Below are 13,574 nucleotides of genomic sequence, written 5' to 3' on the forward strand. Positions count from 1 at the left end.
CACACGTATAATTCCTAATAAGATCCAACAATAAAATACAGAAGCATAATCCCAATAACAGCAAAACAAAAAAACTGACCAGCAGAATTAAATTTTTACCCAAACAGAAGCCCCTAAACAACACCCCACAGTCAAGGTGGTCTCTGGCATCTTCAGGTAGTGACACCTTTTGTAGCTGCAGTCAGTCAAGGCCCCACCCTTCCAAGCCAGATGGAAAGAGGCCAGCAAGCAGGGAGAGGGTGTTGCAGGGCTTACAGTCAAGGTGGTCTTAAATCTTAAGACCCATGGACCCTACCACAGATTATGCAGTCTACAGGCAATGGGAGCAGGACTGGCCGAAGACATTTTGCTGCCTGAGGTTAAAGACACGATGGTGCCTCTCCATTTGATGTGTAGAAACAGATTAGACTGGCCGTTCAACATTGGTGATGGAACAGCATCCTCCCCTGCAGCAGGCTAGCTTAGAGAACACAGGTGCATGGTATGTGGCACATGCGGCTCTGTCCATTCCCCAGCATCTGTCACCTGAGATGGCCACCTCATTCTGTTAAATTATAGGGTTGAACCTGAGTGCAGGTCTCAAGAGATGTGACTGTCAACCCCATTAGATTCCCCAGAGGCCTCAAACAAAGAAGAGATAGGTTAGAGCAGCCTTTCCCAACCTTTGGGTCTCCAGATGTTGTTGGACTACAACTGTCATCAGCCCAGACAGCATGGCCACCAGGATTTGCAACATCTAGGGACCCAAAGGTTGGAAAGGGCTTGATTAGAGGATCCAATTAACAAGCAACATTTGGCATCCCCCTCCATCCCTAGCCCCACAGCAATAGCTGAGAGAGGCACAAAGTAAGCCTCCTCAAGAGTCCTCAGCAGCCATCTCTTTCCCCCATTAAAGACAGCAGGCATGGAAAGGCTCTCATTGGACATTAAGGCATCCACAGCTAAGATGTGTAGACCCATTGCCATGGCAACACTGCTGGCATCACTGGCTTCTACCATGGGTTGTTCCCCACATCATTTTACTCCCTTGGTAATGATGCCTGGCCCCACGCAGGCTGATGCAGATATTGCTCTTAGTGGTTTAAGCTTGGGATTGTTGAGCCATTCCTCATTTCTTCTGTCTGAGGGCTCTGCCCCCAGACAGAAGGCATGTGATTGTATACATGCCCAGCATCACCACCACCCCATACACTGGGTCAACTCCAAGCCCACCTTGCATTCCTACAGCTGATGTGAGATAAGGTCTGCATGAACAGAAGTCAGTGTCAATTGCCCATGACACATAAACTCTGCATATTACGAAGTAAGTGTGCATAGGGTCATTAAGTATACAAAAATTGTAAAAGCCAATACAAAGCTCTTTTTTAAATAAATAATGAACAAACAGATCCTTTGTATGGATTACAAATTAGTAAATAAATAAACAGACCCTTTGTATGGATTACAAATTTAAACTGCCAGTTTAAAGCATTCTACCTAAATTATAACCTATGAACAAGACAGTGTCTAGGTTTTCTGTAACATGGTCAAATTAAATAATGCACTACAAGTTTATCTTGCTAATATCAGGTAATACTAAATTGCAAATAGTGGGCATATCTAGACTGTCACTATTTTGTGGGAATGATTTAAGTGCATACTGGAACTTTAGGTTTATGCAGTTAAAGAGGATTAAAGTGCTCTGTCGCCCTAGTGCAACAAATCAACTTAAAATAACAGATTTTTTGCAGTTAGGAAAGTGACAGAACTGCACTGAAAAATGTGGAATGTACAAATGATTAAGATGATGTCAAAACACACTGCAAGCAAATCAGGATGAATGGTTATTGTTGCATAACCACTCCATAAACAAATCAGAACAAATGTTCAATAAGACTGGACATGGTCTAAGCACCACATAAACTATGTGGAAGCAAATTAGGATGAATGCTAAATTAACGTGTCATCTGGAAGAGCCTAGTAGTGTTGGGTGGAATAGAAAATGAAGTGAATTCCTGAAGTTCAGATACTGAGGGGGTTGTAAAATGCCAAAGGGTTCTTCTGTTTAAATGATAAGCATTTTTCTTAGTGTTAAAAAGTGTTCCCTCTAGGCCAGGCATGAGCTGTAATTTTGATGCACAGAATAGATCTAATCCCCACGTAAGTGCCATGATAGTAAATCATCTTGGATAATACAATCAACTTCTTTTAGAAAGCCCATGTATTTTGTTTCTGTGCTGTTCATTTGCACTACTTGCAGTTGTGAAGTGAAAACATTTATAAAGGCCTTCTCCCTCCCCCAGCCCCAGGAGTTTAGAAGGCTTTTAAAGTACCTTTTTATTTCTTTATTCCATTATTCAATTCCCCTGAGTAGGCATATTCCTATAGAGTTAAGCTTCAGTCTCTTGCAATATAAAACAAGAGGACTGAAGGCACTGCTGAGTCTAAAATATTAATAATACATAAATGTTAGTGGAACTAGGCGTTCCTATAGGTGATTGGCAGGCACTCTGCTTTTCTCGGAAGAAGACAACCTGCAAAATCCAATTATTTGGGGGATATATTTTTCATAATGCAATAAATAAAGAACATGCAGTGCACGCAACCCATCATCTGCTGTTGCTGGTGAACCACCTTAATTTTGATTCAAAGTGTTGATTAAACAGAAATACCATATAAGCTTCATTAAAATTTAAGGAAAAAATGTGTAACACGCTAGAAGGATTCTGCCAATGATTATAAAACAACTTTCCAACAGTTTCCTTCGATAGCCAATGACATCACACATCTATGTCATCCTCTGCTACAGATTGCATCAGACCTCTTAACTCTTTGCAAAAATGGGAATTTCTGTTTTAACACATACATTGCCATCTCTCATGAAGCTCATTTAATAAAACAGCTATTAACCTTTTTCAATTTTGAAAACAAAATACAGCATAAACTCTTTACAGACTAAAATAAATTAAGGTGGGCAGATGCATAATAGTTTCACAGTTGCTAGTGATTAGTACACCCTTCCCAGATTGCAATAATTTCCAAGTGAGGTGCAGCACACTCCTTGTTTATTCAGAAATGCATCCCATTATGTTCAATAAACCTTCACCAGACGATCCCAGGGTGGGTCACAACATATATAATACAATATTAAAAACAGTGTAAAACAAATCACAATCAAAAATAGAGAGGGTCCCAATCATGTTAAAATATGTTGTTCAGTTACACCATTGTTTTCTGAAGTAGGCACATAAAGTATGAAGGAAAGACATGCACTCATCCACCATGGCTCTTCAGTATCTGCCTTCTAATCCTAGTAATCACACCTCTGTTCATAAAGTTCCCTGGGTTAAAGTTCAATAGCCTAAAGGTCCCTATAGCCAAGACAGAGTCTTGGTTCACAAGTTTAAAATCTTGCCCACCAGAGTGGGTTCTATTTCTGAAGCTGCTGGGGTGTGTGTGATACAAACACAGCCCATTCATACAATTTGCCCTGCACTCCTTATTGATTGATTGATATCCCACCCTTCCTCCCAGCAGGAGCCCTTTTTGAGGAAGAGAAGCTGGATGAGCAAGGCATCAAGAGATTCTGGCATCAGTGCAGATGTCCTGGCTCATACATTGCTTCCATCACACAACTGCAGCAATAGAACTGCTTCACAAAGGGATTTTAAAATTTAAGAACCAGGGTATAATGTTCTAATATAATTAATACCGCCCATTTACCCTTTGCCAGAAAAAAAATGAAGAGTAGACTCGAGAGGGAAGAAGATACTGCTACATAAGGTATCAAAACACACAAATGATTAAATCATAGATTCATGGTTTAAATAGCTTGAATGAGCCATTCATATTGCCAAGTGAAACATCCAGCCCCTTTTCCTTCATGACCCTGAGTGTGTATAACTATCTTCTGAATAATGTCCCCAAGACATTAAATAAAAACAGGAAGAACTTCAGTATCGGAGTTCTTTATGTGACAAATCATAATTCACATTCCAATGTAGATTAGATCATGCAGTTTTCTTCACTACAGTATCATAAGCAAACGATGGGTGGCAACATGCTGAACAGGACTTCTACAGTGCCATCCTAAGCATGTTTACTCTGAAGGAAGTCCAATGTAATTTAATATTTGGCTCTGTATTTGCAGCCAAGGAGAAATTTGTTTTCTTGGCGTATAACTGAATCAGTTTGGAATACATTTCTCTGCCAGCTGTTGAAGAATCATTAGCATTGGTCTACTTTGCAAAATTGCAGTTGAAAGCAAGCAGGTCACACTTTTGATAGCCAGTGCTAAGACAAGGCTAAACTCTGTTGATCCTTATGTGCTTGATTATCATTTGGATCTATGTAATGCTATCTGATTTATGCTTTCTGCTAATTATAGCTGCTCCTGTGTTACATATATTTTCTTTTGTTCATCACCATGTTTATATTTGCTTATTCTGAATTTATATCCATTGCCATTTGAAACATTGTTATGGGTTATGATAGAAACAAATGATCATAATTTGAACAGTTTAACAACGGGTATGCTCCTAGGAAGGGTTACTATAGAACAGTACTAACAGAAGATGCAGAAGGGCGTTGATAGGGTGACCCTTCTGTACAGATAGCCATCTTCTGTTATTACAGACATTAGTACAGACTGTCACTGATAGTCATTAAGCCACTTCTCTGAACATGAAACGGGAAACTTTTCATTTCCTATTTGGAGCCATGCTTACCAAGTGAGAAGAGGAGCTCTGCATGCTGCTTTTGATCTGCCCAAAACCATTCCTCTAGCAAAATCACTTGGGAAAGCATTGCTGCACAGGCCAAAAGGAGTGCAACTTTGCTTTTTGGCCATCTTCCTGATGGGCTCAAACCTTGTATGAACAACTGCTTTACATTTAATTGTATCCAATGTAGCACTAAATGTCCTGTCAGTGCAAAGATTTCTGTTTGTGCAACAGGCCTTTTCTCCCTACATGCCCCCTAAATATGTTCTAGGAGTTCCCGCAAACCTCTGGAGCAATTTTGGGAAGAGTGCAGAGTAGGTGTGGGGGGAGGAGAGAGGTGAAAGTCCCATTGCACAAGTAGAAAACCTCACGCTGATGGCATGCTTATATAGTGTTGCATTGGATACAACCCTTTGTATTTAATCTTGTTTTCTGATGTTAGCCCTGGCCAATTTGGCTGGCGTTGGACCCTTTCCAGACAAACTGTAATAGTGCCAAATTATGAAAATTATTTTAAAAATTTTATAGGAAAAATAAGGCAAGTTTCACATTAAGATTAAATAAATATATGTGCCATTTGAGGGGATGATTTGTATACATACCTCCTTGTCTATCACAACAAGTTCTGCATCAGATTTACATATAACAGTAGCAGGGCGTCTTGTATTAGTCAACAAGCAGGTTTCCTTGGGGTAAAAAAAGTAATTTCAAATTTACCTCTACATAAGATCACACAGAAGTATGTTCAAGAATTTACTACTAGAATACAGTACAATTTAGTACACCTTCATAGGTAAAAAAATAGTATAACTAGCATGTTTATTTGCCTAATTCTGCAAATTTCTTCCTATACACTCCTACAATAAATATAATATATAGATATATAATTCTATTTTAGAACTTGGCTCTTTAAAAGCATGTGGGTACATTTTTCCTGTTGAAATCAATGGAACTTAAATATGTCTAACTTTGACTATATTGTTCCCTTACTTCTTACAACGTATCTATTAAGTTAATTATCAAATTCCATTCTTCCATTCCATCCAAAAGTTATAAAGAAAAAAACCTGTGTTATAAGACAGAACTAATGCAAATCATGAAGAATTGCTTTTAACATTAAGCATGTTTGAACATGTTTAAACATGTTTGAAACATAAGAAACTATGCTACAATTCACAGCTATGTATATGCCCAATGCTGTGGCACCTAATTCTGAACACACTGCTCCAGTTCAGGCATACTATGGTTTAGTGAGAATGAGCAAGCGTGCAGGTACCCACATCCAAAGCTGGCCTTGTGATCTTGCCTCACTCCCAACTGTGATTTCAACCAAGGTTTGTTCTTAGTTTATTGCTTATTAGGGCTAGCTCTAGACTACAGTGGACCCTTGGGCACCAGACTGCAGCTGGCCCTGCCCCCCTGCACGTGCATGCTTAAATATACCTAGTCATGCCACGTCTTGATTGCTGTGTCAGCACGCATGCCTGCCCTCAACCAAGATGGCAGCGGGGCCATGTTGACGCCTCCACCACCATCTTGGTGATGGCAGGCATGCATGTGTAGTGTGCTGAGGTGGCAATGCAAGAGGTGGCACAACTGGGTGTATTTAAGTGTGCACCAGTTGCATGTGCGTGGGTGGTGTCAGCTGGGAGAGTGGAGCTCTTACTCTGTGACCTGCAATCAGGCCCCACAGCCCAATGTTGGCAGGGATCACAGAGTGAGAGCTGAACCATCCCAGCTCCAACCGCAGGGGTCTCAGCCAGCCACAGGTGCCCGACCTGGCCATCAATTGTTGCTGGGCTTGCCATTTGTGATTTGGGGGGGGAGAGAAACCAGGAGCATATAACTCTAAACCAAACTATTGCTTAGCTCTAAGCAGTGCAGCAGCAGGAGGAAAGAATGAAGCAGCCACAATTTTCAATCTTGGTACCCTCACCCTTGCTCCTTCTTGCTAAGCCATGGTGTACATAAGGCCAATGACCAAGGAGCTGAGCCAATTACAATTCTATCTCCATTTTTTTATTATAAAAAGCTTGATGCCAAAGGACTGGATCATGACTTCCCATATCCTCCTGCTGTCAGAAGAGAAAGGATGCAATTTTTGCCCTCTGTTTCAGAAGGCTGGGGCACCTTCTGGAAGAGTATAGGAGATGGCATGGAGAGCTGCGGGAGAAAGGGAGGGATTGGCAAAAATTATCCCCCTTTCCTCTATTAGAATCCTCCACTGGATCAGAGTCTCTCCTATGAACAGAAGTGTTCATGAAAGAGTATGACTGGATCCAACTCAAAGAAATAGCTGAAGTGCTTTTTTTACTTGGAACAAATGATTATGAACACATTTATAGTCATGTAACTTTCACCAAAACTGGGGCTTCAAGCTCATTGACTTGGTTACATTAGTCACTCACAAATCTTTTGAATGATTAAAAAGGCATCCAGTTAATCAGATAGCAGAGGTTAATTTTGTAAAAAATGCTTGTAGTTACAAAGAATATCTCCCATGCCCAACCAAGAAAACATCTAGAAAACATGGGTAGAGAGGTCACTCAGTATTTAAATTACCTAAACAGAATTATTTAAAAAATCAGAACATCTCTTAAGAGCTTCTCTTTCGAGTTTCCCCCCTAAATCTCTTCACAAAAAAACAGCATTTCCCACAAATTATTTGATGACACACAGATGATAATAGTTACCCCTATAAAATCTCCCTCTTCAGCTTCATATAATATTTCAGGAGTTAAAAACTTTGCATCAGCCATTATGATTTTCAGTTTGCCAGACAACACTAAATAACATTCAGTTGCCACATATCCTTGTCTGATAATGATAGTTCCAGCTTCATACCTGTTGAAACAATTTTTTAAAATATGTTACTGCTGCAACTAAAATAAAGGGACATAAGTGCAGCTATTCCAGAGCAAGTGGTTTGGTGACCAAAATCAAAAACTTCAATAAGATGTCAATATCATTTTTAAAATATTTATTATCCTAAGAGTGGTTCTTCCTAACCTCAGAACAATCTTAAGAGTATAACCTAGTGTTAAACAAAAACAGAACAGAACAAAAAGTGTCATTAGCCTTCTCACAAATAAAGCAATGCACTATCATTTTACCATGGATTGCAATAAGAGTTCTGGTGGTAGGCATTTTTAAATCACCCAAATGAAGAATTGAAAGTGTCACTGTGTAACATTTTCAGGCAGAAGGCAGTTCTGCAATATCAGGCCACTCACGGGCTCACTTCCAGACCTTTGGAAGCCTGCACAGTCCTCACTGGCACAAGGCATAGGCTGTTTTCACAACATCAATACCTAAATCACTAACAGGAGAATCACGCACTGGTGGTAGTAGCAACTACACTAGTTCAAAACTGAAATCAACTGGCAGTGCTCAGTTATAATTACTCTGGGCCCCGTAATACAGGCCTAGAGATGTGAAGGCCCCAGAACAAAACGGAGAACAAACCTTTTTTCCATATATTTTTTTCAGAAAACAAAACAGATTTTGGGGAAAAACAGATATTTTATTATTATTGTTACTGGGCCTTCACATCTCTACGCAGGCCCTGGGCCAGAAACTCACCGTTCAGAATTCAGAGATACAAGTAAATTTGCAAAAACACCCTCAAAGCATAATTCAGTTCCAATTTTTTGGGCTTGTAGTTGGCCTGAGCCATCCTAGAACCTGATAAAGTGTTCCCAGTCACCTCCCACATGCTTGAGTCCTGACAAATGGTAGTTGCTGGGTATGGCAAACACAGAAATTTTATCAGTCTCCATCCTCTCTTCTTGACTGAGCTTCCTGCTCCTGACCGAATCCCCTTGTAGGTAACTGTGTGTGTGTGTGTGTGTGTGTGTGTGTGTGTGGAATCTTCTGTCTGCCTATAGAATTGTTTTTAACAAAAGCAAATATTTCTACAGTGTATTCAGGTGAATTTCTAATTAACTGAAATAAATAATAGCCAATTTATGCAATTTAAGAAATAACTTAGCCTGAAACATAGCACTCAATACATCCATTGCTTTGCTGGACATGTGAATTTATACTCCCATTTCTGAGAGTTGTGTACAAATGTACTGCTGCAAGAATTGCAGAAGGAGTTTCAGTGCTTTGTAAACAAATGTTTTTTAAAGTTCGTGTAGATATGCAGTGTGACACAGCTTGAATCAAGAAGATCTACTTTTGGAGTGAATCTATTTGGTAAATACTATGAGGTCATGAATCTCTATCCTCCACCTCATTTCTGGAGCAGTTTTGCCACACTTTTCAAATAATGTGTGTGTTTAAAAATAAAGAACAAACAGATAAACATACATGCAATGGTTGACTTGTTTAGAGCAGGCAGACCATCTGAAGACGACTGACGAGACTGATCAATATTTTCTGTCAGTGTTACATGTGTATTGTACAAATTGCAGACCCAGGCTCACACCACAGGCAAAAATCTGCTGTGGCTTGTCATTTTATGTAATCTGCCTTCACCCTAATTTTTTCCATCTTTAAAATGAGAATTGCATTATTTCTCTTATTCAAGTAAGTGTGGCAAGAACTTAAAAGTCTTGATTCACATTCTACACAGTGAGGGACATAAAGTGTAAGGGAGGGAGGGAGAAAACACTGTACAGTTTTAATGCACCTTGTAAATTATTATGTGAGAGTAGCAGCTCCCTATATTAGCTCCACAATGAACTTAGATGGGTATTGCTTTGCTTTTAGTCACCAAAGGTCCAGAAGCTCTCTATTAGAAGACTGGTGTTGAAATCACAGAATACCAGAGAAGTATGATATAGCTTCCATTTGTCAATATTTTATTTTAACGGGGCAGAGCACTTCTGAAGTATGATAAATATTTAATCAAGAGAATTTCAGTCCTGTTAAAAATGTTCACCTTCTGATCCACCTTTCTGAAGGAAGCTTATGGAATGAATCCCATCCTCAATACACAAGTAGTGCCCAGGCTTATTACTTACTCTTGGTAGATGAAAGCTTGGCACAGCTGGAGTTGTGTTTTGCTGGGCAAGCATTGAAAGGCTCTGTTTGTCTTTAAGCACGCTTGTATCTGGGAAAAAGAGCATATTTTATACTGAATGCTGGGCTCATGGACAGGGCTGGATTAACTGTTGTGTTATGCGCTCAATACTAGTAGTTTCCCATTATGGCCCAGATATGGAAGATTATGGCTCAGTTCAGATGTAAACATCAATTTAGCATTACAAGAATGAGCCACGGTGAACACTGGGCTCGCACCTCCATCTCTTCATTCATGCATGAGGGATCAGTCATATTCTCATCCCACAGAGCCCATGGAACAAGGCAAATCAGTTATTGCTGCACCAAGAAGAGCTCCTAGTGAGCAACTTGTCCTAACAAGGGTTGGATGTGAATTGTAGCCTCTTGAGCCTCTGATTCCAGTACAGTTCTCTTTATTTTTGAGAACTAGAGACTCTTAAAATGCCAACCCCATCCCAAATATGTGTACTTCTGTGCTCCCAGCCTGCTGCACACCATGCACTATTATACTAGGAAGTACTTCATTCCTCAGGCCTGTGAAAAAGTTCCTCTGAGGGTACTGGCTCTAATTATTTGGCCCTAGTGCTGTGGGGTATAGTTCACTTTGCTCCTGCATACCAGCTTAGATTCAGTGAGCCTGTAATCACAGCATCAGCTGTCCTCAGCAAGTGACACTGTAATCTCCAACTCAGTGTCCTGGTCACTGCTGGATCTTGAAGTCAAGGCAGAAGAAGACCGTCATGCAAGCTACACCTGTTGAAATTCTCTTTTCTATACAACCATTACAGGTGCAGGAGCCTTGTCTGGCCACCCTACTGCCCAAAATGGTGGAATTCTCTTTAATCTTAGAATCTATGTACTTCACTATTCATCTTCACAGATTTTATGAAGAATGAATACCAGGTACTTCCATTGACAGAGGGGACACTGAGGCACATAATTCTAGTTTACACTAGGGTAGAGGCATCAAGTTTAAATGGGCTGAAGTTCCAAATTCACCTCTCAGCAAATAATGAGGAACCATATCCATACTTTTGCACCAAAAACACTGGTTTTGATGGGGAGAGTGGTATGAACAGTTATTAAGTTCTAAGAATTCCCCTCATCATTCAAATCCATCCTGCCATTCTTTCATTCCTGCCTGCCAAGAACTTTACAACAACACTGCCTCCAATTCAGTTTCCCCACCCTAGGCCTGAGCTTCCACTTCTCACATGCCTCTGCTTGGCCTTGTGTCAAAATAGCTGCCCCTGCTCTCACCTCAGCCTGCCTGACTAAATACACTTGTTTTTCCACATCTCCTTTCTCAATTGACCACAGGCAACTACCACCGATTCAATACACTTCCCCTTAACTGCAAATTGCAGATTACAACATGCTCTCCAAATCTGTGCTACAAATTATTAAATGGAATTGGGGGGGGGGGAAGCTGATGTTGAGTCATGCACAGTAAAGCCAATAGTAAGTAATCCCCTTAGCTCTATTAAGAATATCATTTCTTAGCTCTAGATGTACTTTGTGGAGTATGGTAGGGCTCACACTTCCTTCTTTCCTTGAAGCTTCAAGGAATATCACAATGTTGGTACCATCACAACAAAAAGGATTGGTTAACATACATCTAACAAAACAGAATCCAGAGTTAAGATCTATCCACCCTTGTAACTCATTTCTCAAAGGGTGGCTACCTGCCCTTGTTCTGGTGACAAACTACTGTCTCCCTCCACCCCAGTTCTTCTGACTTCTGCTTGCCTCTTGGGATCTGGGAGATTCCAGGGTGCAAGAGAAGTGGCAGTGGGCAACCAGCATCTTTCTCCACCTCAATAGCCTTGCACTCAGGAGTACAGAAGTAGCTGCCTATTATTATTATTATCATCATTATCAAGCACTTATTAGTCACTTTTTTCTGCAAAGGGACTTACAAAATAGTATAAAGCTTAAATATATAAAACCAGAACAGACAACTGAAGAATACATTGATACAAATACAAAAGGTGGGTCTAACACATCCAACCCATTGAAAGAGGCCACAAATATCTAAAATGTACAGTGATGGTGCCAGGCATACCTCCCTGGGGAGAGCATTCCATGAGCAGAAGTCACTCTCTCCCCTTCACACTTCCCTTGGAGGAGGAACACAGGGAAGGGCCTCTGATAAAGAACACAGGGTCTGGGGTTGGTTCATGTACGAAAAGGAGGTCCTTGAGGTATTGGGATCTTTTTTTACGTCCCAATGAAAAGATTACCAGAAGTAACCTTTCTGGTACTTGTTTAAGTACCAGACGCACTGACATACTAATGCAAAAGAGAACTAAACAGCAGCCATCACGAGTCTCCAAGTAGAAGGAGCACCTGATGTGATTATAGTCAGATTTAGCTGCAGCAACACAAAGATTTTTCCTAACGGAACTAACAGCACAATTCTAATCATGTCTATTCAGAAGTAAGTCCAACTGAATTCAATGGGACTTACTCCCAGGCAGGTGGGATTAGCGTGGTTAAATTGTAGCTCTTCTTACCTACCACTGAAAATCCCTAAAATGTTTAAACAGGTCTAGTTAGATAACTAATACATAAAGTGAAACCTTTTCTAGGGTCTTGACACACATATGTGAGAAGTGGCAAGTGTGGAAAATAAGTGACTGAAAAGTGAATCGTACGGAGCAGTTTTCTCAGCAGTTCATAGCATATTCTAGACAATTTTCTTTAGGAGAAGAAACTCTCAATTTTGGAGTTATGCTTTCTTTAAAACAATTTCAAGGGCCAAGTTAGGAGTAGGGGGAAAAACTAAATAACTGCATTAGCAGATGCAACTAACAGTCGATAGATGGTTTATTTTGTTAATATTGCTAAAGGTTTAAAGAAATAATTATATAACACATGTATAATTATGAGTCAAACAAATACATCTCTAGCATAGGATCTGATGTGAAAAGACTTCCTAGCTTTTTGGTTACTGCCATAATAAACAAAGCAGCACTTTGTGATGCAACTTTAAGAGGTAGAAAGTTTTGTCAATATTTGTCAGATGCTTTACAATGAGACTTCTGTTTACAAAAAAGCTTTTTATATTGAAACACTTAAACAAAAAAAAAATCTATGAGCTCTAAAAGCTTGTTTATTTTACAGACAGCTAACAAAATGTTTTATACATTAGTATACGAACGGAGATTACACAGCTTCCTTAAGGAGGAAGAGGTAAAAGTATTAACTTCCCCATAGATTGTCTTAGAGAATAGAGAGGGGAAAGGTCTGGTCCTATGTCCACCACTCATTACATTTGTACCCTATGCTGGGTGGTATGCAAGGGTAGCCCTACTCACAGTAGACCCATTGAAGTTAACAGACATGACTAACTTAGGTTAATTTGAATGGGTCTACTCTCTACAGGACACAATTTGATACAACCCATTTTTTCATTGCTACCTTCATCAGACAAATACTTGAAACCCTTTGTTAGAAAGAGTAACAACTAAAGGCTGCTTATGATTAAAGACCACCTCTTACCCTTCTCAAAATGAGCGTAGTCCAGTGCTTGTAGTATAAGAATGTGAGAAATGGTTCTCTGTCTGACACCCAATTCCTAAATATATTACTCTGGAAGTTGGTCCTGCAGGCTGCTGATTTTAGGTCTGGAATGTACAGCTGCATTCCTAAACACATAAGATCCTTTCTTGAACCATGAACCCATTGGCCCTCCTATCACAATCTTCTTTAAAGAATGATCCGCCACAGTTAAAAACAACAAAAAAACATTCTGTTGGTGGTTTGTTAAAATCAGTGGAACACTCGCACCTCTGTTGATCTGGAGGTGTGTGAAAGAGCTGCAGGGGTGACTACAAATGTTCTGGTGTGAAAGCTCTTTCT

The 13,574-nt window shown here is 40.0% G+C and overlaps 1 protein-coding gene across 9 annotated transcripts in view; it reads right to left on the reverse strand.

The window, feature by feature from the left end:
* Positions 1-13,574, reverse strand: part of LOC133364279 (cyclic nucleotide-binding domain-containing protein 2-like) — a 94,001-nt gene that overhangs the window by 69,636 nt on the left and 10,791 nt on the right. For 8 of the 9 annotated variants that reach the window (XM_061584630.1, XM_061584628.1, XM_061584632.1 and 5 more), the window contains 3 exons: positions 9,671-9,759; positions 7,394-7,544; positions 5,303-5,386 (listed from right to left, as the gene is read on the reverse strand). In XM_061584630.1, coding sequence (XP_061440614.1) covers positions 5,303-5,386; positions 7,394-7,544; positions 9,671-9,759 — 324 coding nt within the window. The remainder of the gene's footprint in view (positions 1-5,302; positions 5,387-7,393; positions 7,545-9,670; positions 9,760-13,574) is intronic. The other variant, XM_061584636.1, reaches the window with a different exon arrangement.

This window comes from Rhineura floridana, chromosome 9, assembly GCF_030035675.1.
Source record: "Rhineura floridana isolate rRhiFlo1 chromosome 9, rRhiFlo1.hap2, whole genome shotgun sequence".
In the NCBI taxonomy this organism is placed as follows: domain Eukaryota; kingdom Metazoa; phylum Chordata; class Lepidosauria; order Squamata; family Rhineuridae; genus Rhineura; species Rhineura floridana.